Genomic DNA, 27758 nt, shown 5'->3' with positions numbered 1-27758 from the left:
TTTTTATCTGTTTCCGTCCATAACCTTACTGAAAATACTAAAATTTCATCCTCGGAAGAGTGAAGCCTTGTGAAGAAGAACACTTCAGAATTAGATGGATCTAATTCTCCAGAAGCTCAGTTTAATCTACATCAGAAATGCAATGCTTCGGGGTTTGGTAACACAGCGTTAATTCATAAATTTGGAGAATCTTATGGGGGTAGGTGCCGCTTCCCTGTGGTGTGTCTATCACAAAACAGGTGCTAACCTGAGTTACTCACCATCTCTACTCTCAGGTGTTTTATTACTCCAGGTTGGTCTCACCTCCCCCTTTTAATTACTGGGGGTTGCCTCTGTCACATTTGCAATGTTCTGATGATTCAGGGAAGGTTAGAGGGGTCAGCCCTTTATATTTCAGCAGATCTCCTGGGAAGGAGAGGTCTTCCTCTATAGAACATTTAAAATAAGCAGGTGTGCTGACTCTTCCGAAAGGACCCGCCCCATGCCATCATTGCGGCTCAGGCAGCCAGCTTCAGGCTGCCCTGGGCTCTGTTCTTGGCTCAGCATGGCCTCAGGGAACGGACTGCACCTTTTACCTCACAGCTAGTAATAAAAGCCCGTGGCAGCTGGGCAGCAGGCTACCACTGCCTGTGTGGTCACCCCCACCTTCCCCTCAGGAGGAGGGCAAGTGGCTGTGGCTCTTGCTCCCCAGATCCTGCCCAGAACTTGGTCTCTGAGCCCCTGAGCACTGCTCTCTGCAAGCCCATAGGTAGGCTGACATGGTACATCCTGGCCTGCCCAGCACATTGCCAGTTACTCCTGTGGCCCCCATGTAATTTTTAACAGCCTCCCCTTTAGTCTCAAGGGGACCTTGGTTTGGACAATAAATTATAGTCAACATATTCATAGGCACTGGAGCTCATTGGTGGGGAGCTTCTCTCAGGATGCCCTTTTGGGGAGGAAGTAGATTGGGACAGTGTAGGAGGCCACCCAGAGGGGGCTGCTCCCAGCTGTGTACAGAGGTAACAGTGCTGTGTCGTGGCCCAGCCTAGACCATGCCCAGACAGCCTCAGCTCCGTGTCTGCACACTCCAGTGTGCAGCTCAGGGCTGTCGTGAAGAGCAGACAGGATTGCACGTGCAGAGCGCTTCACCCCCTCTCTTGTTCTCCTCCTTTTCGTTTTCGCTATCGTGAGACCATTACTCTTCTCACACAGGGGCTTCTCCTTCCTTTTCAGCAAACTTGCTGAGTGCCTGCTGTGCTGGCCCTCAGCATCACAGACGAGAGACACAGCCCTGCTTGTCCAGGGGCTCGAGGTCCTCCTCCACTGGCTACACGCTGCGGTAGACTCAAGGGCTTTTAAAAAATGCTGTGGCTGGGTCAAGTGCCCAGAAAGCCAGATTTAATTTGTTTGCGGTCAGAGAGCATCAGGGTTTTTGAAAGCTCCCAAAGTGGGTGATTCTAAATGAGCAGCTGAGTGGCGAGGGTTTTCTAGCAGGAGAGGACACAGCAGGTAAAAGTGAGGGTGTACAAGGACGTGGTATACTTTCATCTGCATACCTGGGGACACCTTTCTCCATGGACCAGCTTGAGGCCCAGAGATCACCTTTCTAGATCAGCACTGTCCAATAGTGCTTTCTGTAATGGTGAGAATGTTCTAGATCAGAACCATCCAGTACAGTAGCCACCAGCCACATGTGGCTACGAGCACCCAAAATGTGGCTAGTGTGACTGAGGATGTGAAGTTTCATTTTATTTAACTTTAATTAATTTAAATAGCCATGTGTGGCTCGTGACCGCCGTACTAGGGAGTGCGGTCGTGGAGGAGACAGAATGCCAGGGTTCAGGCTGCTGCAGCAGATGCTCCGCCTCGTAAACCTGCTGTGAGTAAGTCTGTCCAAACTGATGGAAAGGGCCACTTTTTTGAATAGTGTGCCACATGGATGAGAAATGAGAGGGTAAGTAACATATCCTAACTGAAAATAGGGCCCTGTGCTCTGGAAGAGTGAGGTTTGTTATCTGGTTTCTGGCTGAGCCTCAGCAGACACACCGGAAATGGGGAAATCAGTGGCTGTGCTTTTTAAGAGTAGCAGCTCAAAAAAGCATTTCTTAAATAATTATGAACTTTATTTGACAAATTCAGATCATTGAAATGCAACAGAAGAACAAAGTGGCAACTAGCTCTTGTTTGCATAACTGAATTGGTTTTTCTGGAATTCACTGTAAAGTCTGCTTTAAAATAATTAAACACACAATAGCAAGAAGGTTCTAGAAACATTCAGACATGAGCTTTAACTGGGCATCAGCCAACTTCCAACATCTTTCAACAGTTGCTTCCAAGAACAATCTAAAAACCCCCTCTTCATACAGAGGTGTTACTCCCCTCTACTCTTGCCCGTGCATGGGGTGTCTTTGTGTCATTAATCAAAGGCGGAGTGGGTTTGCTCCCTCCTGCAGCTTCCTTGTCCTGAGTGCCATCCTGACTTCCGGGTGACATTGAGGGTCTGTTCGTGCTTTGGAAGTACCCACTAGAACAGCACCATCATGTAAGGTTGGACTCGACACTCAGGGGCCAGTGTGGGGCTGTTCCTAGAGAACACTCTGCAGAGCTCAGTGCCAAGAGCCACTGATGGGGACAGGTGGGGTCAGGGCTCCATGCTCCTAAATTTGGGCTTTGCTGAGGCCAAGCAGGTTCCAATACTCTCGGACTTTTCAGTGCCTTTAATAGACTATTTGTGAATTTGCAAGAGAGAAACACGGCCCAAATTTAGTGTTTCCCACATTTATTTGACCTGGAACTAACTTTTTGTAGAATTTTTCATGGCATACACTTTGAGAAACGCTAATTAAAGGTGAGAAAATTGAAGGCAAGAGAAGTGAGGGGGCCAGCCCAGGTCTGACTCTGCCATAGGAGAGAACACAGCTGCAAACAGGCTGCAGGGGCTTTACCAGTCCCCTGTGCCCTGGCCTTCCAGAGCTGCACTCGCCAGTGCCCAGGTAGGGCTGGGCGTGTAACCTTTAGGTTTTACACCCGAGTAACAGACTGTTCCAAGGTGATTTAAGTACTGAACAGTGAGGCTTCTTCAGATTGTTTATTCCTTCCCTTACTCAGTCTGCCCCAATCTCTGTCCCCTGAAAACAAAAAAAAGAAAAACAATTTCTCCACAGCACTTAATAGTGCCTCAGGTTACATAATACATAATACATCTGTTGGTATGTCATCCGTTCTCCCCTGGAGAGCAAGCTCCTTGAGGGCAGGGCCTTCCCCGTCTGCTTGCTGCCTGTGCCCAGCCCTGTGAGAGCACCTGAGTCATTGCAGGGCGCACTGGGCAGTCACTGGGTGGATGGACGGACAGATGGATGGGTGGACAGATGAGTTGCAGCAGCTTTCCTGTGCATGTTGCAGAAAGGGGCATGGGGCAGAGGTGGGTAGGGTGCCCCTGTGGGATTCTGAGTTGCAAGAAACCTTGCTGCTTCTGGGTCCTGAGGGCTCACTTGGGCACTTATCCCTTTGAAAGGGTCAAGTCCTTGAGTGAAGGTCAGAGCTTCATCTCCTACCCAGAGCAGGTGCCCAGCCTCCCCTTCTGCCTGTGATCACCTCATCTACCTTCTCCCTTCTCTGGCTTCCTGCCCTTTCCAATCGTCATGTTTACTATTCAGAATAAATGGTTGTGCTCTCAGCCCTGTCTCAGCCCTTAGGCGGGGGGAGGCGTGTGTGTGTGTACTTTTTAAGATCATGGGCAAGTTATTTCAACACTGTCTGGTTCTGTTTTCTCATCTGCTAAATGGGAATAATATAGCCTCATGGGGCTGCTGTATAAAGGGCTTAAAATAGTGCTTGCATAGATCAGGCCCCAGTCAGTGTTAGCTGTGTGCTGTGTGTGTATGAATAAGTAGACCCATTCCTAGGGATCTCACAGAACTTCATGAGCATCAATAGGTCAGCTTAATGTTCAATACAGAGGCTACACACTATATATTTTGCTTAAATATGCCATCTGTAATTAGTAATTTTCTCACATTACAATTCACATTCATAAATGCTGTTTCCAAACCACACCTGCACGGGGGCAGTCATTCCAAAATAATGTGGGTGGAAAACTGACCCTGAACTGTCCACCTGGTGGGTAACAAGCTTGAGCTGTAGTGTTTACAGCTCACAGTTAATGACAGAAAAGTGGGCGTGGCATTCGAATTTACATTTGGGGCTAAAATAGTTAATACTGTTGATCTTAGTTACTGCGAATCTCAAAGCACTTTTGCACATCAGTCAGTCAGCGCAGTGCTCAGTTGTGAGGCTCTCCAGACACTGCCAGTTGTGGATTTGGGCTTAGGCAAGCAGCCACAGCTGTGTATCTGGCATGCCTCTGACCTGCGGTGTGTGTTCCAGGAATGGGCCTTGACGAAGGAGAAGTCGGTGAAGCACATGGACTTGTGCCTGACTGTGGTGGACCGGGCGCCTGGCTCACTCATAAAGCTGCAGGGCTGCCGGGAAAACGACAGCAGACAGGTACGGTTCTCAAGCCCCTGAGGCCTGTGCATCGCCGTCCTCGGCATTGATTGCGGTGTGTCCTTCCACATTTATTTGCAGTGCTGTCTGAGTGATGTTCAGCTGCCTGTTGGACTAAGGCTCTTGGTCTCCTCATTGTCCCCAACATATTGTAGAGTTCCAAGCATGTAGTGGGCATTCAGGGAATTCCCTGTTGGGACAGATGTGAGACAACGATGTTTGTGAGAGGTGTGGTGCATGAGTGCTGCTAAGGCTGGTCTGTCCCACCAGCGCTCGGCTCTGGGCAGCTTTCCTTCTCTCGCCTGTCTCCTGTGGGCTGCTTCTGCCGTGGGCTCATCTGTCCTGGGTTAGTTACATCTTTCCATAACCTCTTGATCGATCTGCTCATGTCTGGGCCTTACTCTCGAACTAGACTGAAAAGGCCATATTTTGTGCTTGTATGTTCAGCTCCCACAAATATTTGTGGGGACCTTTTCTGGATTGGGCAGCATCGTAGGGGCTCCCAACACCTACAGGTCATTGCCTCCTCACCATGGCATGTGAGCAGTGCTGGTGGTCCCTTCTTCAGAAGCCTCTTTGTCGCCGCCATAACGCACAGATTCTTGGACGTGGGCCCTGAGAGTGTCTGGTGATGCCAGTGAGCTCCAAGAGACGGGAGGCTGGTGGCTGGTGCGTGTGTCTTAGTGCTGGGCATTATGGCCAGAACCCCATCACTTTCTGCCCCATCAGACCTCCTGTGTGTGGAGGCACAGCCCTCAGGCCCAGGAGCAGGGAGGGACAGCAATCAAGCAGTGTCCTGCGGCCCACAGCTCCTCTGTAGAACCGAAAGCACAGGGCGGGCCCAGCAGGTGGCCAGTCACACCACACTGAGAATGTGGCCCAGGTTCACATGTTCCCCTGGGGTCCACTCGGAAAGATGCCAGCCTGAAGGAGTGAAATTTCTGATTTAAAGCTTTGTTTAAAAAAGCAAAAGTTTATGACTTTATGCATGAGAAGTTAGTGAAACACTCACCTACAAATAAGGACTAGAAAAGAAAATGAGGTCTCCAATACCATTAGTGAAGGGAGGTGTTCTCATCACTCATCTCAGTATGAGGACAGACCTCAGTCCTGAGAAGAGGACCTGCAGAGAGGCCTTTTTTCCTCAAGCCAGAGGTCTGATGTTGCTTATTTCTGATTATATTCTCATTCTCTTCCCCAAACTGGATATTTTAAAGAAAAATTACATGTTTTTGTTGATTCATTAAATATTTTTCCTTTTTAAATTTACAAAAACTCTAACTGATTATCAAATGGATGAGACCTTATACACACACACAGAAACTCTCTCTCTCTCGTGTATATATTACTTTTTCCAAATAGCTCTGAGTATATTTAATATATTTTTACATTTGAAGCTGGTTCTCTCTGACATACTCTCTGGTGGCAGCTCCAAGGCATACCCTTTCTTGAGCCGTGTGGTAATGGCTAGTGTCAGACAGAAATGCAACCACAAAAGGATCTTCCCATGTGCCAGCACATGGAGCACTGACTTATCTTCTTACAGTCCCTCCTTAGGAGATAGGTGGGTATAGGGAAACTGAGGCACAGAGCCCACTGGAGCCAGGAGCCTAAGTGGGCTTCCAGTCCAACAATAATTTCACAAGGGGAAGCTGAAGCCCAGAGAGTCATTGCCTCCTCTACAGTGTCACTTGGGAGGACCAAGGCCAAGACCAGGTCCCTTGCTTAGATCCCAGTTGTCAGGGAAATGCTGTAAAGGGCCGTCTTTCATCTGTCCATCCCCAGCCCCATGCTGGGTGCCTCCTCTGCAGGTCTCTGCTCACTGCCAGCTGACTCCAGATGCTCTTCTGTGTTGATGGTGCAATTTCATGACTGTAATACCCCAGTGAGGAAGAGTGACTGTTAAACAAGGGAGGCCACCATCCCTTGGACCCAGACCACCTGGAATTCTGCAAGTCAGGCATCGGATGAGCCCAGTATCCGGTGGTCCCTGCTCAGCTCAAGAGGCATTCCCCCCGGGGTGTAGTGGGGTGGGGATGTCTGTGGAGGCGTAAAGGAGTGACAAAGTGATGGCTTTAGCTGGTCTCCACACCTTTCTAAGAAACAACTAGGCATTTAATCTCTGGAGGAGTTAACTTTAGGAAGAGCTTGCTTTATTTTAAAAGTTGATAGGTGCTCCTGCGACCTCAGTTCTTAGGAACCATAATGACATCCCAGAAAGGCTCATGTCATGAGATGGAAAAAGGCCTGCAAACAGTGAGCTTTTCTGGATGCGTGGCAGATATAAGTGAAGAGCTATCAGACTACTAACCCCGAGACTTAGCCCGTGAGAGACATATGGGGACTCTTTCAGGAGCGCCTTGATGTCTCAGAAACATGTCTGCCCCACCACAGTCCTCTCAGACAAATGGGCCAAGCTGCCTTCCAGAGACAGAGCCAGGGTTTGGTTATTTTTTTTTAAGGCCCTCCATTTAGCCAATGCCTTTGACACTTGACAGGCAGAGCCCCTCCAGAGAACGGAATCAGATTCCATTCATTCCACATTCTTTGTCAAGCTGATTCCTGGCCACTCAGGGTGACACATGGATGTTGGCAGGGCATGCACACTTTACATGACAGTGGAGGAAAACAGCATGAGGAATGACTGACAGCAAAGAGGGAGCCAGAAACAAAGGAAGAGATGATGGGCAGGTAGCAATAGCCTCCCCAGTGCTCATGTGATGGCAGGGGTCTCTGTCGTCGAAAGATCCAGTTTAGCCGGCTGGCATGAATCAGTATCCTAGGGACCTTCTGAGAACATCCTGCAGCCAGCGGTCCTTGTGTAGAAGGTCAGGTCCCAAGGCTCTGGGCCTCTGCCTGCCTTGCTCTGCCTCCTTCGCTGTCTCCTTCATCTGCCCTTTGAGAAGAGGCTCCTTAGCTAATTTTATCTTGAAGCTACACTGTCTTGCCAGTTGGAATATTTAGTTTCCAGGCACATCTGTGTGTTCGTGTTATGTGTGCATTTGCAGAGTCAGGGGGATTTCAAAGGGAGGCAAGAGTAAGAAAATTTAAGTCCACAATATGAGAGCATTTGCAAAAATACTTAGTGGGGCCGCCCCCATGGCCAAGTGGTTAAGTTCGCACGTTCCCCTTTGGCGGCCCAGGGTTTTGCCGGTTCCATTCCTGGGCGTGGACGTGGCACTGCTCATCAAGCCATGCTGAGGCGACATCCCACATGCCACAACTAGAAGGACCCACAACTAAAAATATACAACTATGTACCAGGGGGCTTTGGGGAGAGAAAGGAAAAATAAAATCTTAAAAAAAAAAAAAAACTTAGGGAAAGGAGCTTTAGTGCACACAGTGTAAAAAATTAATGAGAATCACTGACTAATAAAGAGATAGCTTTTGGGAGAAAAAGCGTGTTATGTGTTACTTTAAAGAAAAAGAAAACAGACATTAGAGATTTTTACACAGGGATAAACAACAGGGTGAGAGGCCCTCTGATTCCCTTCATGCTGGGTTGTGGGCTTTGTTTTCTGACTGGGAGGTGGGTGGGTTGGTTGGCTGGTCGAGTCTGGCTGGTTGGTTAGTTTGGTTTTAGTGGGGGGATGTGTGCAGACTCTAAGAGGAAGATGTTATACTCTGTACTTTACAAATGGCACGTTCAGAACTCAGCAAATATTGCTTGATTTCTACCGTGCAGAGCACTGGGGGCCTCGAGGATAGCTGAGACAAGTTGCTCACACCCTGGTGGAGAAGATAGACAATATAGAAATAGGTTCTTCAACATGATGTTCTATGCACCCAAACATCTCTTTCCCTCTCATTTGACCTGACACCATTCATCTGATTCAGCTGCATGTGAGGCCCTAAGTGGAAGTGTTGAGGTGCCCAGACCAGGGCCTCCATGCAGGGCTGCCTTCCAACAGCCCCAGGCAGGACGGGGGCCCTCTTTGAGCTGGCTCAGCTTCCTGTGGCTCCATTCTTGGGGTGAAATATCATCAGATCAGGCCTTCTTGTGAAGGAACGCAAACTCCCTACAGCGAATTCCCTACATCAAGTCTTTGTGTGAATGTGTGAGGAGAGGCAAGTGCACTGGGGCTTGGATGAGGGCCACCCCAAGAAGGGAAGGGAATGGGGCAGGCAAGGCGTTATCGAGCAGGGCCCAGAGAGGAGGTTTGGAGTTGCAGGCTAAGGCAGAGCACACAGGTTTCTTTCCTGGGCCCTTGTACTGATGACTTATCTCGGGGCTGTTGCTATTTACCATCCTTTATGATCACCAAGAAGAAAATTGTTTGTTTCTTTTTAATGCAGCTAGAAGACCCTGAAAATGGATCTGTTCTATACCGTTTTCTTTGGGCTCCTATTATAAGGCATTCTCCTGTCTCTTGCAGAAATGGGAACAGATTGAGGGCAATTCGAAGCTGCGGCACGTGGGCAGCAATCTGTGCCTGGACAGCCGCACAGCCAAGAACGGGGGCCTGAGCGTGGAGGTGTGCAGCCCCGCCCTGTCTCAGCAGTGGAAGTTCTCGCTCAACCTGCAGCAGTAGGAGAGGCTGGAGGCCCATGCCATCCTGTCTCCTATGCCAGTGGGCCGAGTTTGATGATCACGTTCTTGATTATGTTTCTTAAACTTTCCGCGAAACTATATACCTCAGTATTCCATCATGGTCTGAAAGTCGGAGAACTTCTGCAAGGCACGGGGACTTGGCGGACAGAGGCAGCGAGGAAGATGACTACCCTCCTCCTCTCACAGGTGCAGCCAGGCCCCCTTCCCGAGGCCACCGCCGCCCCTCTTCCCTCCCAGCTTCGGCCAGTAACCCCCCAGTGACAGCATGGAGGGCAGAGAAGTGCCGAACACGTACAGGTTCGGGGGAGGGAAAGAGGAGGGATGTAGTTGCTGCATCACAGCCTGGAGAACTCTTTTGAAATCTCCGTTTTTGATCCCATCGGAATCCTGTGTGGTTTCCCCAACACCAACTCGTGTCACTTTGCAGGTTTACGTCGTATCCCTGTCCCTGCTCCTCCGCTCCCAACCATCTTCCTAGCACAGACCCGTCTTCCACATGACGTACTTCCTATATTTGAATATGAACTTTTCTATGGTGGGACACTAAATATAAATATATATAAAGAAAGAATGTACGGTCAGTTCCCTATGGTTTCTGTAGGTTATCCGCATCTTGTAAATTCTCCACAAAGCAGGTCGTGGCTGTGAGGAGGCAGCCCTGGAGCCCTCTGGGGCCAGCCTCTCCCAGAGGGAGAAAGTAGCCTCCTCTGCCCCCTGGAGCCTTATCAGTGAGGTGGTGCTGCTGTGGCCGGTGGGGACCCTCCCATAGCTGGCCCTGGACTGCAGGCCTTGGGCCCAAGCATCTCTGTTCAACTTCAGCTGGGAAGTCACTGCTGTGTGTTGGAATCCACTTTTCATGTCCTTGGTCCTTGTAAACCTGGATGGGTTACTTATTTTGACAAGTATTGCTTTGGGTCTTTTAAACATTTTTTTCTCTTAGAAAAAAACACCCAATGACGTAGGAAGCTGTCACAGGCTAGCATTGGGTAATCCTGAGTGTCCTAGTGTGCTGGCAGTACTGTCAGGGTCACCTGGGCCCTGGAATCTGGCCTGCCCACCCTGTCCCTCCCAGGCCGAGGTGACTGCCCCAGGGGCTTTGGGTCAAGAATTAGGAAAGGGGGAAACCAAACACCACCTGTCCAGTGACATTGAGGATTTGGGGCAAGAAACAGGAGCCTTGTGGGTTAGGAAGCAGATGTCAGGATAAACCTGACATTTATGAACTAAAAATAATAAGAGGAAGAAGTGTTAGGGCATCTGCTTCAGTGCCCAGGAATGTCTCTGCAGAGCCCTCCTTGCGTTTTCAGTGTCCCCACATGCAATGACAGACATTGTCCTGATCACCACCCTCCTTCCTTGTCCACTCACCCCCTCTCACCCACCCCTCCCACACACGTGCCCAGTGTCAGTCAGGCTGGCCACAGCAGGCAGCCCACGAGCTGCCATGTCGTGGGAGCTGCATCATAACTGCACATCCTCAGGCCCCTTTGGGAGGGGCTGGGAGGGCACAGAGTGAGAAGTGGCCCTGGAAGATTCTGCTAGGTTGACACTCTGCTAACTGCCGCTCTCTTTCCTGCCTCTTTCTTCTAGGAAAGGGAACATTGTTGGTCTTTCTTCCTCCACTGCAGAAGCCCCACCTGTGTTTGCTTTAGGACAATGGGCTTCGGCCTGGAGGCGCGGCTCGGGGCCTGTCCTGTGTCTTCTCTTTTTTTGCCCCCTGGCCAGAGCAGCCAGATGTATTTTCAGGGGGCGGGGAGGCCATGGCTGGATTAACTCAGCACACTTCATCTTCAGAGGCTGATCCTGACTGCAGGTGGGCTCTTGGGATAGTCTTAGGTACCTGTGCCAGGCCGTAGGATACAGGCGAGCAGGAGCCAGGCGCTGTGCTGGTGCCCTCAGCCTGAGCACCTGCGGTCTGTCATCAGACCCTGTCACCTGTGAACTACTACTGCTGTTAGCAAAAAAATCCCATTGACGGAAAACAAATTTTGCTTCGATGTAAAACAAATTTTAATCAGGTTCTTGACGAATCCTTGGCCCACACACCGCTACCCAACCCAGAAGTCTTACCAACCTTTGTACCATCGGGACAGGTCCACCCAGTCCCTTGGGGGCAGCTCCCTGTCCCTGAGCTGGTGGGCGGTGGCCTTGGGTAGTGGGCGTCTTGGGTGTCACAGGGCTCCCTGGAGGTGACCTATGTTTACATGACACAGTGTGCCAAAGTGACTTACTGTGGCTGCATTATTTTCAGTCATCAGGACTGTCCCACCCTCCTGCTCCCATTTTTACAGGTAAAGACTCTTTCCTACGAGCCCTTTGAGCAGAGTGTGGCCAAGTGAGTTGTCTTCTCTGTGGTGGTCTTTCTTATGTCTTCATAAAAGCTAAAATGATGGTATCTGTGAGTATGTTTTGCAAATTCAAGATATAGTTTGGTAATTTTTTTTTCCAGTTGATTTTTAAAAAGAACTGCTGTACAGAGCTTGTACTTTGTCCATTTTATAGATGGAAACCATTCTTGAAATTAACTTAAATAAAGAGAAGATCCTTTATAGATAACTGCTCTGGTGGCGGCGGCCGTCATTTCTGGTCTTTATAGGACAGATGTGAGTGGTGTGTGAGGCTGTGATTATGGTCTGTCTTCTTCGGGGCCCTGCTAAATTACCATTTCTTATCACATTTTTAAAACACATTCACCTTTTACTGTTGTCCCTTTCAGTGTTTAGTCTTATTTGTAATAATAAGCGTTATCATTGGTGGAGTGTGTATGATGTCCCAGGCACCTAGCCAAGCCCTTAAATACATTCCCATTGCCTTCTCGCTGTCTCCTGTGAAATGGCCTTATGTGCTGTATTTACAGTTGGCTGGGGAAGCCGGTGCTTGAAGCCCTTAACCAGCTCAAGGTCAGGGGCTAATCTGCTCAAGGTCACGCTGCTCCTAAGTCTTCATCTGGAGTCCACCCTGGGCGCTCAGACCCAGAGCCTGCACTCCAAACCCGGGTGGGGAGAGGGTGGAGGCCAGATATTTTCACAGTTTCCAAAGTATCTAAAATCAGTATACTTATTTACCAGTTAACAAGTTACCAGTTAACTGACTCTCCAGTTCTGAGGCTGACTTCCCCCTCCTCCACCTTTGAACAGCCCCACAGGTGTGTCAAGGAAACACAACATTGACCAATTCTTCATTTAGCAATTTGGATTGAGGTTGAGGGGAGGAAAGGCTGGCCCTGGTGAGTTTTTTTAATGTTCTGGAGGCCACATTTATGCATCTTCTTTCCTCATGATTTGAGACAACCAAAAATTTGGCTTTCCTGCCATTTGAGAAACAAACAAAGCTCTTAATGTAGTATTCATCAGAGCCCTTTGGCAATCGTTTGCGGTTCCTGCTTTCGCAATAGGGAAAAGTTTATTCAATAAGAATTTGTCAAGAAACTCTATGTTGCCCTGACAGTCTTGAAGACCGAGGAGGAGAGGAAACACATCATATTCCAAGAAAAGAGGATAGGCAGAGTGCTCTGCAGACCGAGCGAGGCTCAGTGAGACGAGGCCCGTGGCTCGGGGCAAGAGGCGTCCCAAATGCTCAGGCGGCAGCTTGGGCCCATTCTGGAGGGAGGGGAGCTAAGGAGCTCTGGGCCAGAGCAGAGAGGATGCAATTTGCAAAATTTTTTAGAATAAAATTCTTAACCCAACTCAGCTGTTTGATTCTGCAGTATTTTTCACGTTTTTAAAAATATTCAACCAGAAAAATAAAATCTCTCATACACTCTGTGCATGGACTTACCTAAAAGAAAAAAAGAAAATGGTCTTCCTAGATGTCCTTACAAATTCCTGAGCAAATTTACCATTAATACAATGTATATGTATTTGATTTTATGTGTTATGTCTGCCTGCAAATTATATACAGTATGTCTCCAGAAGACTTTGTACCCGTAGGTCCCAGAGGAGTAATGAGAGACTCACTCAGCAGCTCCTGTCTGAGCACCTGGGGGCCAGGCCCTGGGTGCTAGACAGGGAGACTGGAGGCTGTAGATAAGACCGTTGTGGTCCTCCCCCCGGGTTACACCCAAGAGAGACTCAGACTTTGAACCAGACCTTGGACACAATTATGAGAATAAAGACTGAGTCTCGGGGCTGGCCCCGTGGCCGAGTGGTTAAGTTCGCGCGCTCCGCTGCAGGCGGCCCAGTGTTTCGTTGGTTCGAATCCTGGGCGTGGACATGGCACTGCTCGTCAGACCACGCTAGAAGAACCCACAACGAAGAATACACAACTATGTACCGGGGGGCATTGGGGAGAAAAAGGAAAAAATAAAATCTTTAAAAAAAAAAAAAAGACTGAGTCTCAGAAAGGCGCTGACTGCCTGAAGGTGACGGAAAGAACCCATGGTGGGTCATCATCCAAGGGCCAAGATGTGAGGCCTCAGAGTGACTGATGTAGGCTCAATGAAGAACTTGCAGAAATTAACTGTCCACGTTTCTCTTGAATTGCAGAGAATTCTCTACTGGAGCATTTTCAGTTGCGAATGTCAGAAACCCCAGCTAAATGCAGTTTAAGTTCAAAGACATTTATTACCTCATGTAACAAGAAATCCAAAGGGCACAGGGTTCCAGGTCAATCCTGGGGCTTGACATCGTGAACTAATTTATTTCTGCTGGACCCCCTCCCATCTCCACCCCTCCGGCCAGGGTGCAGGAAGACACTGGTGAAAACGAAGCATGCATCCTCATGCATGTCTTTCCCCTGCCCCCCTTACGGAAGACCTGTCTTTTCCACTTACCACTCCCCCCAAACACATACACACACACAGACTTCTCAGAATTGCCCAGGTGCCTGGGCAGCCGGCCATAGTCACCTCCTAATGCTGTCGTCCTCGGTCATGGAAGTGGGTTCTGCTGGCAAGGACAGGGAGGGGGCAGCTACTTGCTGGGCGACCACAGTGCACCGCATTTGCCCTTGCTGAAAGAATGCTGGAAGAGGCTGGATGGGCAGGGGCAGCCTTGAGGTCACAGGGTTCCTGCATCCTCTGAGAGGCGGCGCTCCTGCTTATGCCGTAGTCTTCGGGTGTCTGCTGGCAACTTGGGGCCTCTTCAGAGAAGGCTTTCAAATGAATAAAACATTGCATGGGATTACAGAGACGACTGCTTATACTGAGAAACAGTTATCAAAATATTTATATGTGCTTCTTAATGCATTAATAAGGCCTCATATCTAATTGCTATCATAATTTCAAATAGTGCTAAGCATAAACAGCATTTTGAAAAATCAGCAATAATTAATGTGATGAAAATAGCTGTTTTTTTTTTATTATTGACAAAATTCCCAGTTTATTGGCTACATTCACTTGGAGATTCGTGAAATGACTTTTTTTTCCCATCGTTCTGACCCCTTAAATTTGAAGAATCTCAGTGTAGATAACATCTGTGATGTACATCTGTGATCTGGAACCATCTCTGAACTTCAGTAGGTTTGTCTTCTTGCTGCAGGACAAATGGAAAAGGCAAAATGAAGCAGGGGCAGTCCAGGAGGCTGCCCAGGCCTCAAACTGACATTGACTCTGACCTGGGCTCCAACCTTGATTCTGAGGGCAAAGTGGAAAGAGGTCCCCCCTTGATGATGGTCCTGGTGAGCCAAGCTCCCACAGACTCACAGATAGTCACTGAATTTGCATTGATATTGAGAAATAACAGCTGACAGTTGCCCTGGGCAATTGGGCGAGGCTGAGCTGAGGAACAGGTGTGGGGGAGGCGCCTTGTTCTCTGAAGCCCCCCACTGGTTGAATCTATGACACTTGGGCTAAGGGGCCTGGGATTTTGCTGACCAACGTCTCTCCGTGTTGGAGGGGAAGAAGATTGCCCAATGAGCAAGGAACCAAAATAAAGAAACTTAAGGACTTCCTAGAACTTAAGCACTTCTTATCTTCTTGATAAGAGAGATGGAGGCATGGCCTCATTCAGGAAACTGTCATCTCAGTCCACTTCACCTGGACTGCAGCTCCAGACACCTGGGGACACGTGCTGCCCGCCTGCCTCGGGGACGCTCATCGTGGGCTTGCCAGGATCCACAAGAAGCCTGGAGAAGCCTCAAGACAGGGCTGCAAGAGGGGCGAGCAGGATGGGAAGGTGCCGGACTTGGGGGCAGAATGTGTAAATTATTTGAACTCTACCGTTGGGTGCCATGCAGGACTGAAGTTCAGGGGTAAGGAGTAAGGCTTCAGGGGAAGGGAGTGGGCAAGTGGAAGGAGGTGACTCGGGTCCCCAATGACACTGGGTGTGATGTGCCAGGCCCTAGAATACATGCCCCACCCTCCAAATCATCTGTACTCTACAGGCTACAAAGATGTTGTTACCCCATTTCACCATTGGGGAAACTGAGGCTCAGATCAGCTCAGCTATTTGCCCGATTTACTGGCACAGCACTGAGCTAAGCACCCATGCCGTGACCATCCTCTTCCCAGTGCAGCAGGCAATCACGGTGCAAGGGGTCAGAGAGGTTCATGAGGAGCTCGAAGGCCAGTGGAGCTGCGGTGGGACAGGAGGCGATGGAAGGAAGGCAGGTCTTTGAGAGCCAGAGGTGCAGTGCTGTGCTGCTAACAGGAAAGCTGGGACTGCAGCTCCCCGGGACTGGGGGAGGAATTGACAGGGCTCGGGATGGAGCGTGAGTGAAGGTCAGGGCCTCAGGAGTCAGGGAGATGAGGCTTCCATACTGCTTCCTGCCTCTTACCACCTGTGTTGCCTGAGGAAAGTGCTTCAACCTAGTCTGTGAAATGGGGATTTTTGTCAAGATTAGAGGTAAGACAAAAAAACAAATTCATAGACACAGAGAACAGACTGGTGGTTACCAGAGGCAGGGGTGGGGGTGGGGGAAACTGGTGAAGAGGGTCAAAAGGCACAACTTCCAGTTATAAGTCCTGGTGCTGTAATGTGCAGCATGGTGACTACAGGTGATAACACTGCATTGCAGATTTGGAAGCTGCTAAGAGAGTGGATCTTAAAATTTCTCATCACAAAAAAATTTTTTGTAACTATGATGGATGTCAACAAGACTTACGCGGTGATCATTTCACAATAGAAACCTTTATGTTGTACACCCAGAACTAATACAATGTTATATGTCAATTATACCTCAATTAAAAAAAAAAAAAGATTAGAAGCAAGATGTGAATAGCGCCTCCCTCCCAGCCCAGGCTGCCGCACCAAGAGCCCCCAGTTCTCACCGCAGGCCTGTGGGCACATGTGGGCCTACAAAGGGAAGGAGGGCCAGGACGGGGGGCCAAGGAGATTTTTGTTAGAGACACTGAGTTTTCAGCGACAACATGACTGTGTCGGGGGAAGAAAACAAAGACAAGAGTGAGAGGCATTAGGCCTCCAATCGCTCGTCCTAGAGGTGGCGTCAGAAGAGGGAAGAGGGACAGAAGAGAGGGAGTGTGAAGACGCAGATCCAAACACAAACTAATGTCACGGCCAGGGCGGGAGAAAAACCCTGGCAAGTAGAGTGAGCCAGCAGAATGCTGCAGGACAGACCAGGGCAACCTGCACCCAGAGCGGAAGTGAGCACAAAGGAAGAAGTTCCTGGATTGGCAACCAGGAAGTGACCCGATGAGAGCAGGGCGTGGGTGAGGAACAAGTGGCCAGGGCAGGTGAGAGGTGAGCTGGAGCTGGAGGAGGGCAGGGGACCTCTGGGAAAAATCTGTGGGCTTGGCTGAGGGTGGGACAGGCAAAGGGCCAGAGAATTCACCAGAACTTTCTGAGCCCGGGGGTCACAGTTGCCTTGAGTATGACAGCCACACCCATCACGCCCCTGCCAGGCCCCAGACCTGCTTCCACGCTCATTGTATCCTGCATTTTATCACATAAGGGGCTCAGCAGAGGCTACCTCACCGCGGTGCATTTTCCCAGGTGTCAGGCTTAAGTCAGCAGGCCAAGTGACCATCCAGCAGGGTTTACACAAGGAGAGAAAGGTAAGGAAGGGATGAGTGGACCCCTGACCTTGGGAGAAGCTGGCTGGACACCCCCGGCCTGCCTGCGTGCCCCTCCCTGCCACCAGCACGCAGCTGGGACTCAAGAAGTCTAAGTGCTTTTCGGTTTTAAGGGTTCCCCTCCCCATGGCTGCAGGCCACAAGACAAGGTGAGAACATGGCCAACTCTAGTCAGTGACAACAACAGCTTGAAGGGCTTGGTGGGAAGGGGCAGGACACAACTGCAGAGTGATGTCACTAAACCATGTGGGCCAGTTCTTCGGAGAAGAAAGTGAGGCTTATTATGGGCTGAATTGTGTCCCCCGCAAAGTTCATATGTTTAAGTTAGGACTTCAACATCCTAACCTCATGACCTCAGAATGTATTTGGAGACAGGGTCTTTAAAAAGGTGAGTAAATTAAAATGAGGTCATGTAGGGCCAGCCCCCACGGCCTAGTGGTTAAGTTCAGTGTGCTCCGCTTCGGCAGCCCAGGATTCCTGGGCACAGACCTACACCACTTATCAGCAGCCATGCTGTGGCAGTGACCCACATACAAAATAGAGGAAAATTGGCAACAGATGTTAGCTCAGGGCAAACCTTCCTCAGCGAAAAAAAAAAAAGAAAAAGAAAATGGGGTCATATGGGTGGGCCCTAATCCAAGAGAACTGGGGTCCTTATAAGAAGAGGGCATCAGGACACAAACTCAAACAGAGGGAAGACGATGTGAGGACACAGGGAGAAGAGCCATCTACACACCAAGGAGAGAGGCCTCAGGAGAAAACAATTCTGCTGACACCTTGATCTTGGACTTCTAGCCTCCAGAACTGTAAGGAAATAAATTTCCATTGATTGAGCCACGAGTCTGTGGTACTTTGTTTTGGCAGCACTGACAAGCTAATGTAGACTTCGGAACCAGGAAGTGGGGTGCTGCGGTAAAAATACCTAAAAACTATGGAAGTAGCTTTAGAACTAGTTATGGGTAGAAGCTGGAAGAATTTTGAGGAGCACGTTAGAACAAGCCTTGATTGTTTTGAAGAAACCGTTGGTAGAAATATGGACAATTTTATCGAGAGCTCAGAGAGAAAAGAGTAGAACTGTAGAGCTAGCTCCTATTGTCTTAGAGAGGTACATGTATCGCCATGGACAGAAGGTTGGCAAAAATATGAACATTAAAGGTGCTTCTGGTGAGGTCCCAGATGGAAGTGAGGAACAAGTAATTGGAAATTGAAGGAAGGCATTGCTTGTTATAAAGTGGCAGTGAACTTGGCCGCATCATGTTCTAGTGTTGTGTGGAAAGTACAACTGGTAAGTGATCAGCTTAGACATATAGCTGAGGAGATTTCTAAGTAAAGTGTTGAAGGCACAGCCTGGTTTCTCTTCACAGCTTATAGTAAAATGTGAGAGGAAAGAGACAAATTGAAGAAGGAACCAGAACTTGAAGATTTGGAAAATTCTCAACCTATCCACATTGCAAAAAATGAGAAAGCATGCTCTGGAGAGCACACTAAGACTGCAGCTTTGGGTTTGTGACTTATGGATCCGATCAGCCATCTCAGCAGAAGCGAGGAATAGAAATGGGCTTATCCAGGAAAGACCTGTGAAGGACCCTCTTCTCTGATGGCTTGAATCCATCAGACTCATCTCAAGGCCCTTGAGAATTTTCTACCAGCAGAAATGCTCCCAGCTTGTACTGCAGGGGACAGAGGTGGGATGAAATGGAGGAAGGCTGTTGGAGTTCTGGGACTCGACAGAACAGGACAACAGAGCTGTCTGGCTGCAAACATGTCTTATGCTTCAGCAAAAGAAAAGAATGAACCTGAAGGCAGTTCAAGGTTGACAGGGCTGCCACTGCCACACTGGCCCAACGGCACAGGCCTGGGGGGCAAAGCTGTCTCCTCCTCTATTTCAGAGGGGTCAGAGCCTCTGCCCAGGGCCAAGGAGTGAGGGCCACTACCCTGGTGGGCCCAGAAGGCAGAGCTTGGAGCCAAAGAGGCTTATTCTTGAGCCTTAATATCAAATGGAATTTGCCCTGTTAGGTTTCAGACTCGCTTGGGACTGTCACCCCTTTCTTCTTTCTAATGTTTCCCTTTTGGAATGAGAATGTCTATCCTATGTCTGTCCCACCACTTTATTTTGAAAGCACTTAACTAACGTGTTATCTGGTTTTATAGGTTCACAGCTTGAGAAGAATTTTATCTCAGGATGAATGTATGTCTCACACATACCTGACTGAGACGATATTTAGATGGGATTTTGGACCTATAGTTAATGCTAGAATGAGTTCAGATCTTTGGGTCTGCTGGGATTGGGCAAATGTATTTTGCATGTGAGAAGGACATCAATTTGGAGGCCAGAAAGCAGAGTGTTATCGGCTGAATGGTGTCCCATGAAATTCATATGTCGAAGTGCTAATCCCCAGGACCTCAGAATGTGACTGAGTTTGGAGACAGGGCCTTTAGAGAGGTGATTACAGTTAAATGAAGTCATTAGGGTGGGCCTTCATCCAACATGACTGGTGTCCTTATAGGAAGAGGAGATTAGGACACAGACATGCACCGAGGGAAGGCCATGTGAGGACACAGGGAGAAGACGGCCATCAACAAGCTAAGGAGAGAGGCCTCATAAGGAACCAACACCTTGATCCCTACTGACACTTTGATCTCAGACTTCCAGCCTCCAAACTAACATGAAGCTGATGCCCTCATGGATCCCAAAAGCTACATGCACAGCTCAGCTTGGCCTCCTGCCAGCCCCAAGCCAGATGTCCATGGAGAGTGTGCGTGTGTGAGGACGTCCACAGGGAGGCCTCTGGCACTGGACAGGGCCCCAACAGTCACGTTCCACGATGAGCTCCCCAGCATCCTGTGCTTCCAACACTCCTAACATGTACTCAGGCATCCATTGGTGAGCACAGGTAGGCTGCTGATTGGTTAGATGAGAGCTCACATTCATTGAGTGCCTGCAGTTGGCCAGAAACTATGCTAGCTGATTTATGAATGATCTCATTCAAGCCTCACTTCCACCTTTTCCACAGGTGAGCAAAGTGGGGCATAGAAAGGTGAAGTAGTGGGGCCGACCCCATGGCCGAGTGGTTAAGTTCGTGGGCTCCTCTTCCATGGCCCAGGGATTTGCTGTTTTGGATCCTGGGTGCGGACATGGCACCGCTCATCAAGCCATGCTGAGGTGGCGTCCCACATGCCACAATCAGAAGGACCCGCAACTAAAATATACAACTATGTCCTGGGGGGCTTTGGGGAGAAAAAAGCAGAAAAAAAAAAAAAAGATTGGAGAAAGGTTAAGTAGCAGTTGAGTCACATAGTATAGCCAGTAGGCAGCAGAACAGTCATTTGAACCCAGTTCTCTGACTTCAAAAGTCTGACAACTCTGACTCTGACTTTGTATGACACGTAATTCTCAAGCCTTGCTGTAGATTACAGTTCCTTTGGGAGTTGGAAAACAAAAAAGGGGTGCCCACACTAACCCAGGTCCAATGGGGCTGAGCATTGCTGTGTTGGCAAAGGTCCCCTAAGAATGACAAGTGCAGCCAGGTTGTGGACAACACCTGTGCCTCTCTGACTTCAGCACATCAGAATCACCCCAAGGGCTTGTGAAAACAGAGTCCTGGGCCCCAACCCCCGAGCTGCTGCTTCAGTAGGTCTGGATGGGACTGGAGGATTTGTATTTCTAACGAGCTCCCAAGCGATGCTGATGCTGCTGGTCCAGGGATCACACACTGTGAGGAGCAAGGCACTTGGCTCAGGCCGTGACCCAGCCGACAGCCCCTGTTAGACAACTGGAAGTCCCCAGTCTTCTTAATTTAAAAAGGCTGCTGCTGAGTCACAGGGTGGCCTTGAGAAGCAGTAGAAGGTGGTGTTCATATTGTGGGTTCTGGACTACTGCCTGGCCAGCTGCCAGGGGCCGAAATTTGGATTCAGTGTCTGATCTTGGGTGAGTATTTTAACCTCTCTGTGCTGTTTTCTCATCGGTAAAATTGGGGATGTGCTATTAGCAATGTTAGAGAAGCAGGGAGTGTGGTTCTGCTTTTCCTCTACTCCGAGCTGCTTCACCAGAAAACCATTTCCCTGTCTGCTGCTCAGAGGGATTTAATATCATGGATCTGCACGTCGTGATTTCAGTTTGGCATCCTTGAGTGCCTCTGAGTGACAGAACTTATCTTAAAAACCAAAGAAGGTGATAAAATGATTCAGGGCTGCATAAAGCATTCAAATATGGTCAGGGAGAGCTTCATGGGGCGGAAGAATCAGGCCTTGAGCTGAGTAGTTACCCAGAAAATCAGGTCCCGAGTGGCCGCTGAGCTCCAGGCTGAGGCCGGTCAGCCCCTCTCTGAACTTTGGGGAAAGGTCTGTATGTAACACACCTGAACACATACCTCTAGCCAGCTCTGTTCTTTTTCTCCTGGATCAGGGATTTGGGTGATAAATAAAATGATATAGACTGGCCCAACTTCCACCACCTCCCTGGAAGGGAAAGGAAATAGAACTGAGAAATGTGTTTAAGAAGGCATTTTCGTACCAATTCTTCCCTTTGATCTACACTGATAGCTTAATCAGTTTGTATCAGTTCCTTGAGGAAACGCACAGGCTTCGGGCTGTTTCTCTGGGTGATTTAGACACCGGTCCTCTTTCTGGGTGGCTGCTCTCTGCTCTTAACCCTGGGAGGCAGCTCTGCAGCCAGCACTCCCCACACTGTTCCTTTATTGTAATAAAGGCCTGTGCTTTATTCCTGTGTTCTCAGACGCAAGGAGCAAGTGAGGAAGGGGAGAAAATGGTTCCTGAGGCCCCAGCCATGTTCTACAGACCCCTCCCTCCAGGAAACACCCACTGTGTCCCCGCCTTGCCAGGATCCTAAGAGGGCCCATGGCTCCGGAGGGGTCGGGGGCTGGGGGGCTGAGTTGCCAGAGTGATAAAACGCTCGTCTGTTAAAAGTCTCTTTTCATAATGATAGCTTTGGGGAAAGAGCTGCTCTAGCCAGCAGCCTGAGTCTCACACACCCGCCCTGAATTTCACTGGCTGCCTCACTCTCTCTCTCTATGAAAACCCAGACTTCTCCCTCCCAAACACAGTGCTTTCACTGCTGTGTCATTTTACCCAAGTTAGCCCAAGAGGCAGAAAATCCACATCATGAGGGACTTCTCCACATTTAGAGAATTATGGCATTCCAATTATGGCAGGGAGGGTCTCTGACATGTCAAACCATTGAAGCAAGGATCAGATGGACACAGCCTGCATTTCAGTGGCCAGGGTCCAAAGCCAGCTCTTACGTGGAGAGGTTGCCTGGGTGATGGAATTGAGAGATTTCCAAAGGCTCCCCTCTCCAAACTGTAGCCATCTGTCAGTCTGTCACTTCACCTGCAGTATTATCATTAAAATCAGCCATCCCTTGATGGACATAAGTGTATTCCAGAAGAGAGAACCACACTGCTTCTTAACTTGACTCATCCACAACTAACTAGCCCCAAGGTGTCCTGATAACCAGATGACAGCCAGAGTGGGCAGAGACCTGCAAGAAAGCCAAACCCACCCATCGACCTAAAGATGCGGCACTGGGGTCCCAAGAGATGACACCTGTGCTCCTGACGCCCGGCCCAGGGCTCTTTCTGTTGTGTCACACTGTCATTGTGGAAATGAAGAGGCTCTACTTTGAGTAAGCCTGTAAATGCTTTTGCCTAAGATATTTTGTATGCATTTCCCTTAGGAAAGCATGGACTCTCACTGCACACAAGGTTAACCCAAAAGCCACTAGGTATCCAGACTAGTGGGCTCCCAGCCCTGGCAGGCTCTGAGGATGCAGATCAGTCTTGAGGAGGATGGGTTGGTAAGTAGGGGGCACCCAGAAGAGGTTTGGGGTGGGGGGGGGTGGTATGAGCAGCGTGAAGTCACCTGGAGAGAGCAGGAGCCCTAGGAAGGGCCCTTCTCACACCCGGGACTCCAGCCCATTAGCCTCCTCAGCCTGAGGGCAGCCTGGTGGGAAGGAGATGAAGCTGTGATTCCAGGGAGATCCCATTACTCCCAGGAACTTCCCCATCCCAAGACCACTTCCCAACCTGCCTCCTTCCTCCTTTCACAGGGACTTAGCTGGCTTCCTAAAGTACATACATGTCTGGGTCTTTCCAAAGCACCATTTGTGGGAAGACATTATGGAAAGGGCCAAGCAAGAGGCTGTGGGCAGGGACTTCGTTCATGTAGGAATCTGTGGGGTCTCCTCATGGGAAAGTCCACTCTTTTGAGGGGACAGGGAGATGGAAGAGCTCAGACTTGGTGGCCTGACAGGGCTGGGAGCCCATCTCAGCTGTCACTTCCCTGTGTGAAGTGATTTGCCTCACATGGTGCTGTGAGCAAACAGGTAAACTGCTCAGGCCCTTGCAAGGGACAGAACGTAACAGCTGTGGAGAGTGGCCCGTGGACTGCGAGTCCAGTGCAAAACCAGCTCTACCTTTCTTGCTTATATCCTACTCTTGGCAGCCATCAGCCAGAGCCGACCTACACGCCAAAAGGAAAGGAGAGGCTGGAAAGTTTAGTTCAACAAGGGTCAGGTGGCCTGAGCGCCGACTATCAGTCAGGCTTGTCTTGGCAATGAGAAACAATTATGCTAAAAAGTATTATAATAAACTTTAATAAAAAATACACTTTGATACAATAATGTCAACTGACACTTGCGTAGCTCTTGTACTAGATTCAATAACGGCCATCCAGAGATATTAGGTCCCATCCCCAGGAGCTGAGCCACAGGCCCAGAGGGTGGAGCCTCAAGCCACAAAGGATCATCCCAAGACCTGATTGAACCTGATCGAATCTGCCCTGTGGGTTTTCCAGATTGATTGGGACTGGTGACTCCTTTCGTTTTCCCCCGTTTGGAATGAGAATGTCTATAACTGTTTTCTATGCCTGTCCCACCACTTGTATTTTGGGAATAAATAACTTATTTTCTAGTTTCACGGGTCCAGAGGTGGCGAGAATTTTCCTCCAGAATGGACCATATCCAGATTCTCACCCATACGCGATTTAGATGAAGTGATTTGGGACTTCTGAGCTGCTGAGATTTAGATGAGATTTTTTTCACCTTGAATTGATGCTGTAATGGGTTGAGACTTTCGGGGATGTTGGGATGAGGTGAATATATTTTGCACACGGAATAGACACAAATCTTTGGGGTCCAGAGGATGGACTGTGTTAGGCTGAATAATGGCCACTCAGAGACATTAAATACTAATTCCTGGAGCCTGTAAATATTATTTTATAAGCAAGAAAGTTCTTTAAAGTTGTGACTAATTTAAGGATCTTGATGGAGAGATGATCCTAGACTGTTCAAGTGGGCCTAAATCCAGTCACAAATGTCCTTATAAAAGAGAGGCAGAGGGCGATTTGACACACACAGAAGAGAAGGCGATGTGAAGATGGAGGCAGAAATTCGAGAGACGTGGCCACGAGCCAAGGAACACCAAGGAATGGCAGCAGCCACCTGAAGCCAGAAGAGGCAGGGAACAGATTCTCTCCAGAGCCCTTAGAGGGAGTGTGGCCCTACCAACAGCTTGACTTCAGACTGCCGGCCTCCAGAGTGAAGAAATTTCTGTTGTTTTAAGCACCAAGGTTTTGGTAATTTGTTACAGCAGCCGTAGGGGATGAACACAGTACTTTACAAAGCATTTTCACAGACTTCATCCCATTGGATGATGCAAAGTGCTCAGCAGAGTCTGACACCTGGAAAGAGTCCAGCAGTTGGTTGACATGACTAGACCCTTATGGCCGCAAGTGAAGTAGCTTTCTGTAAAATGTGAAGAACCCAAGGCTCAAGGGGGATCCATGATTTGCTCAAGATCATAGTAAATAACAGAGCTTGGATTGGAATTCAGAAGTCCTGGCTCCACGGCCAAGGTTCCTCTTACCGTACGAGAGCTTCCTCCTGCGGATTTGTGGCCTATCACTGTGATGCCCAGGTCCTGCCCTACCTCCTTTACGTGCAGCGTCAGCCTGAGGGAACAGAGCGTGTGAGGCAGGAAAGGGCTGAGGGTGCCCTTCCCACAGTGGCCCTGCGCAGGTGGTTCACCTGGAGGGAATTCTGCCTCCCCACACTCTCCCAGTCTGCCCTCTGTCTCTCCACACCAGGCAGGAGGCTCTGCTCCAGCACAGGGCACTTCAGAGTCAGGGTTCTTCCTGACCTGATCACAGCTTACCTGTCCTGTATCACAGTCCTTCTTTGCTTAGGTGACAGATAAACTCAGATGGGCTACAGCCAAGGGCTTGATCTGAGACAATATTCATGACCACAAAGGTTTACCATTTGCACAGTTCTTTTCAAATTTCATTTTGCTTGCTGTTCCTCACAACGGCAGGGAGAAACTAGAACTTATTTCCTTGAATTGGAAGGAAAGAAGGGAGTTGTTCTTCAAGCTGCCCTCGCCCATGCATTTGGAAAGGACAAAACCAGACGCTCTCGTGTGACCTGCCACAGGTTCCTACCCTTTCCATTAAAACCTGTTTGCTCCATTCTTCCACGATGCCAGCCCCACAAGGATAATGTGCTGGGCACCTGTCAACATTGAATATGGAGAAACTCCTAGAAGTTCCAACTGCCCTCAAAATCTCTCCGAGGCCTAAAATCCCCTCTCTAGTAGTTTCCTGTTGCTCCTGTAACAACTCACCTCAAAGCTGGTGACTTAGACAAGGCAAATGTAGCATCTTACAGCCCTGGAGGTCAGGAGTCTGACACGGCTCTCGCTGGGCTAAAATCAGGGCGCCTGCAGGGCCTGTGCTCCCTTCTCGAGGCTGTGGGGAGGGTTCCACGGCTGTGCCCTTCCCCGCTGCAGAGCTTGTCCGCATCGCTTGGCTCACGGACCCTTCCATCTTCAAAGCCAGCCACGCTGCGCCTCTTCTTCTTCCTCCACAGCCACAAACGCCCCTGTGAACACTCTTAGGAAAGGCTCTCCCTTATGAAGACCCTCGTGATTCCACTGCCGCCTGGGTGATCCAGCACAGTCTCTGCATCTCAAGATCAGCTGACTGGCACCTTAACTCCATCTGCCATCTTAACTCCTGTCGCCACATCAGGTGACATACTCACAGGTTCTAGGGATTAGGAGGTGGACATGTTTGGGGGTCATTATTCTCCCTGTCATCTCTTCCATTAAAGCACCACATCTTGAAAGGCCATTAGCAAAGGGAGGGTGTTCCCTGGCAGGGGTGACATGTTAACTGCTGACACCCACTAGCCCAGGGGTCACGAGAGGGGTGCTGGTGATCATTTAATGAGAGACTGCGATCCCGGGAGGGCCCACAGAAGGCCACAGTAGGAAGGTGGTGGTGGTGGGGGGTGCCCTGTGTGCTCACAGGTGGACGCAGCTTTAGGAAAGGAAGAGGAACGAACAGCCTCTGGGCTTTGAGAGGTTTGGATTTCCTGTGTGAGGGAAAGCTGAAGCGCAGGGGAGGACCTGGGAGACACCTGTTGAGGAAAAGCCCCAGAGAAGGGGCAGGTGAAGGTGTTCTCAAATTAGCTGTTCTGGTAGAAAGTCATCAGCTCCAGCTAAGCCAGGGCTGCAAGAACACACTCTGCTGGCTCCAGAGTCGGGAAGCCCCTCGGCCTTCTCGCCCTCCAGCTGGAAGATGCCAGCTTTCCCACGGTGACACCCTGGACTCGGGCTCTGGAAATACAGACCCACGACCCACTGAGCAGGGGCCACCGACAGGGTGAGAGTGACAGAGCCAGGCAGCACAGCCAGAGGCCAGGGGGAGGAGCTGGAGAACCCGCCCAGCCCAGGGAGCTGAAAAGCCCTGGAGGGTCAGGGTGGCCTCCTGTCTCTGTCCTCCGGAGCCCAAGGCCCTCCCTTGAACTCTGAACTTCCACCAGAAAAAAAAAATTGAATAATGGCTTTATTATCCCAATTTGAAAAAAAGTAATAGCTGGGGTTTCTTCCCAGGATGCAGCTTTTCTCCCACGAATGTGTCCATGCTTAGCATCCGGAGTGGGTGTCTGGGGCAGCGATATTTTCAGTAACTGCAGTGCGTTCTCCAGCCTGTGCCGCGGCCCCCAGGCCTGACCCTGAACCACAGAGAACCGCTCTTCCAAGGCCAGAAAGGGCTCCGCGAGGCTGGCCCCAGCGGCTCTGAGGTTCCTGAGGTCCTCAGCCAGCGGGCGCCCTGCGGGCTTCGGGGGCTGCTTTAAATGTTGAGTCAAGATGCCCAGCCAGGCTCACCACCGAGACCCGAGATGGGGAATGAGCTGCTCGCGGACTCAGAGCAGCGAGCACAGGTCGGCGAGCAGAGCAGGCCGGCAGCCTCCGTGTGGCCCTGGGGTCGGTGCTCCTCAAGGGAGGGATCTGACTGTGGGGGGCGGGAAGTCACAAAGCCTCCTCTATACCACAAGGTCTCTGACTAAAACCCGGGTATCCCCAGTCAACAAGTGCCCGGGGCACCCACCTCTAGGTCCTCACATGCTGGAGCTGTCAGCAGTCTGGTGGCTTCCTTCCAGACTCTTCCCTGGAGCTCTGGTGAGCTCACTTCAGGCCTCCGGAGGCTCTCTCGGCTTTCCCCTTCCTGAGGGAAGCCGCTTCCCAGGTGGGAAGGCAGCTATTCCTCTGTGCACACTCCGCCACCCCCTCCTCGGCAGCACAGGCTCTCCTTGAGGCCGGAGTGGGGAAGGAAACAGAGGCAGGAGGAGTCAGACTTCGAATGTTCTCTTCTCTTAACTTAAATTGCTTTTTATAGAAGCTACAACTACCCCGAATGTTGTGTTGCTTTGTGTATTTTCTAAATGGT

The 27758-nt window shown here is 49.8% G+C and overlaps 2 protein-coding genes across 4 annotated transcripts in view; one reads left to right on the top strand and one right to left on the bottom strand.

The window, feature by feature from the left end:
• Positions 1 to 11596, top strand: part of GALNT2 (polypeptide N-acetylgalactosaminyltransferase 2) — a 199330-nt gene extending 187734 nt beyond the window's left edge. For both annotated transcript variants that reach the window (XM_044757699.2, XM_070491500.1), the window contains 2 exons: positions 4369 to 4488; positions 8865 to 11596. In XM_044757699.2, coding sequence (XP_044613634.1) covers positions 4369 to 4488; positions 8865 to 9020 — 276 coding nt within the window. In that variant the 3' untranslated portion in view covers positions 9021 to 11596. The remainder of the gene's footprint in view (positions 1 to 4368; positions 4489 to 8864) is intronic.
• A 1989-nt stretch (positions 11597 to 13585) lies between these two features.
• PGBD5 (piggyBac transposable element derived 5) overlaps positions 13586 to 27758 on the bottom strand; it is a 144604-nt gene continuing 130431 nt past the window's right edge. Inside the window, exons 8-9 of one of the 2 annotated variants that reach the window (XR_006519518.2) lie at positions 21380 to 21467; positions 13586 to 14131 (exon numbers count right to left, since the gene is read on the bottom strand). The gene's annotated coding sequence lies outside the window, so the exon portion shown is untranslated. Of the gene's footprint in view, positions 14512 to 21379; positions 21468 to 27758 lie in introns of both variants that reach the window. The other variant, XR_011496053.1, reaches the window with a different exon arrangement.

Source organism: Equus asinus, chromosome 2, assembly GCF_041296235.1.
Source record: "Equus asinus isolate D_3611 breed Donkey chromosome 2, EquAss-T2T_v2, whole genome shotgun sequence".
Taxonomy (NCBI): Eukaryota; Metazoa; Chordata; class Mammalia; order Perissodactyla; family Equidae; genus Equus; species Equus asinus.
This window is presented reverse-complemented; position numbering and strand designations above follow the sequence as displayed.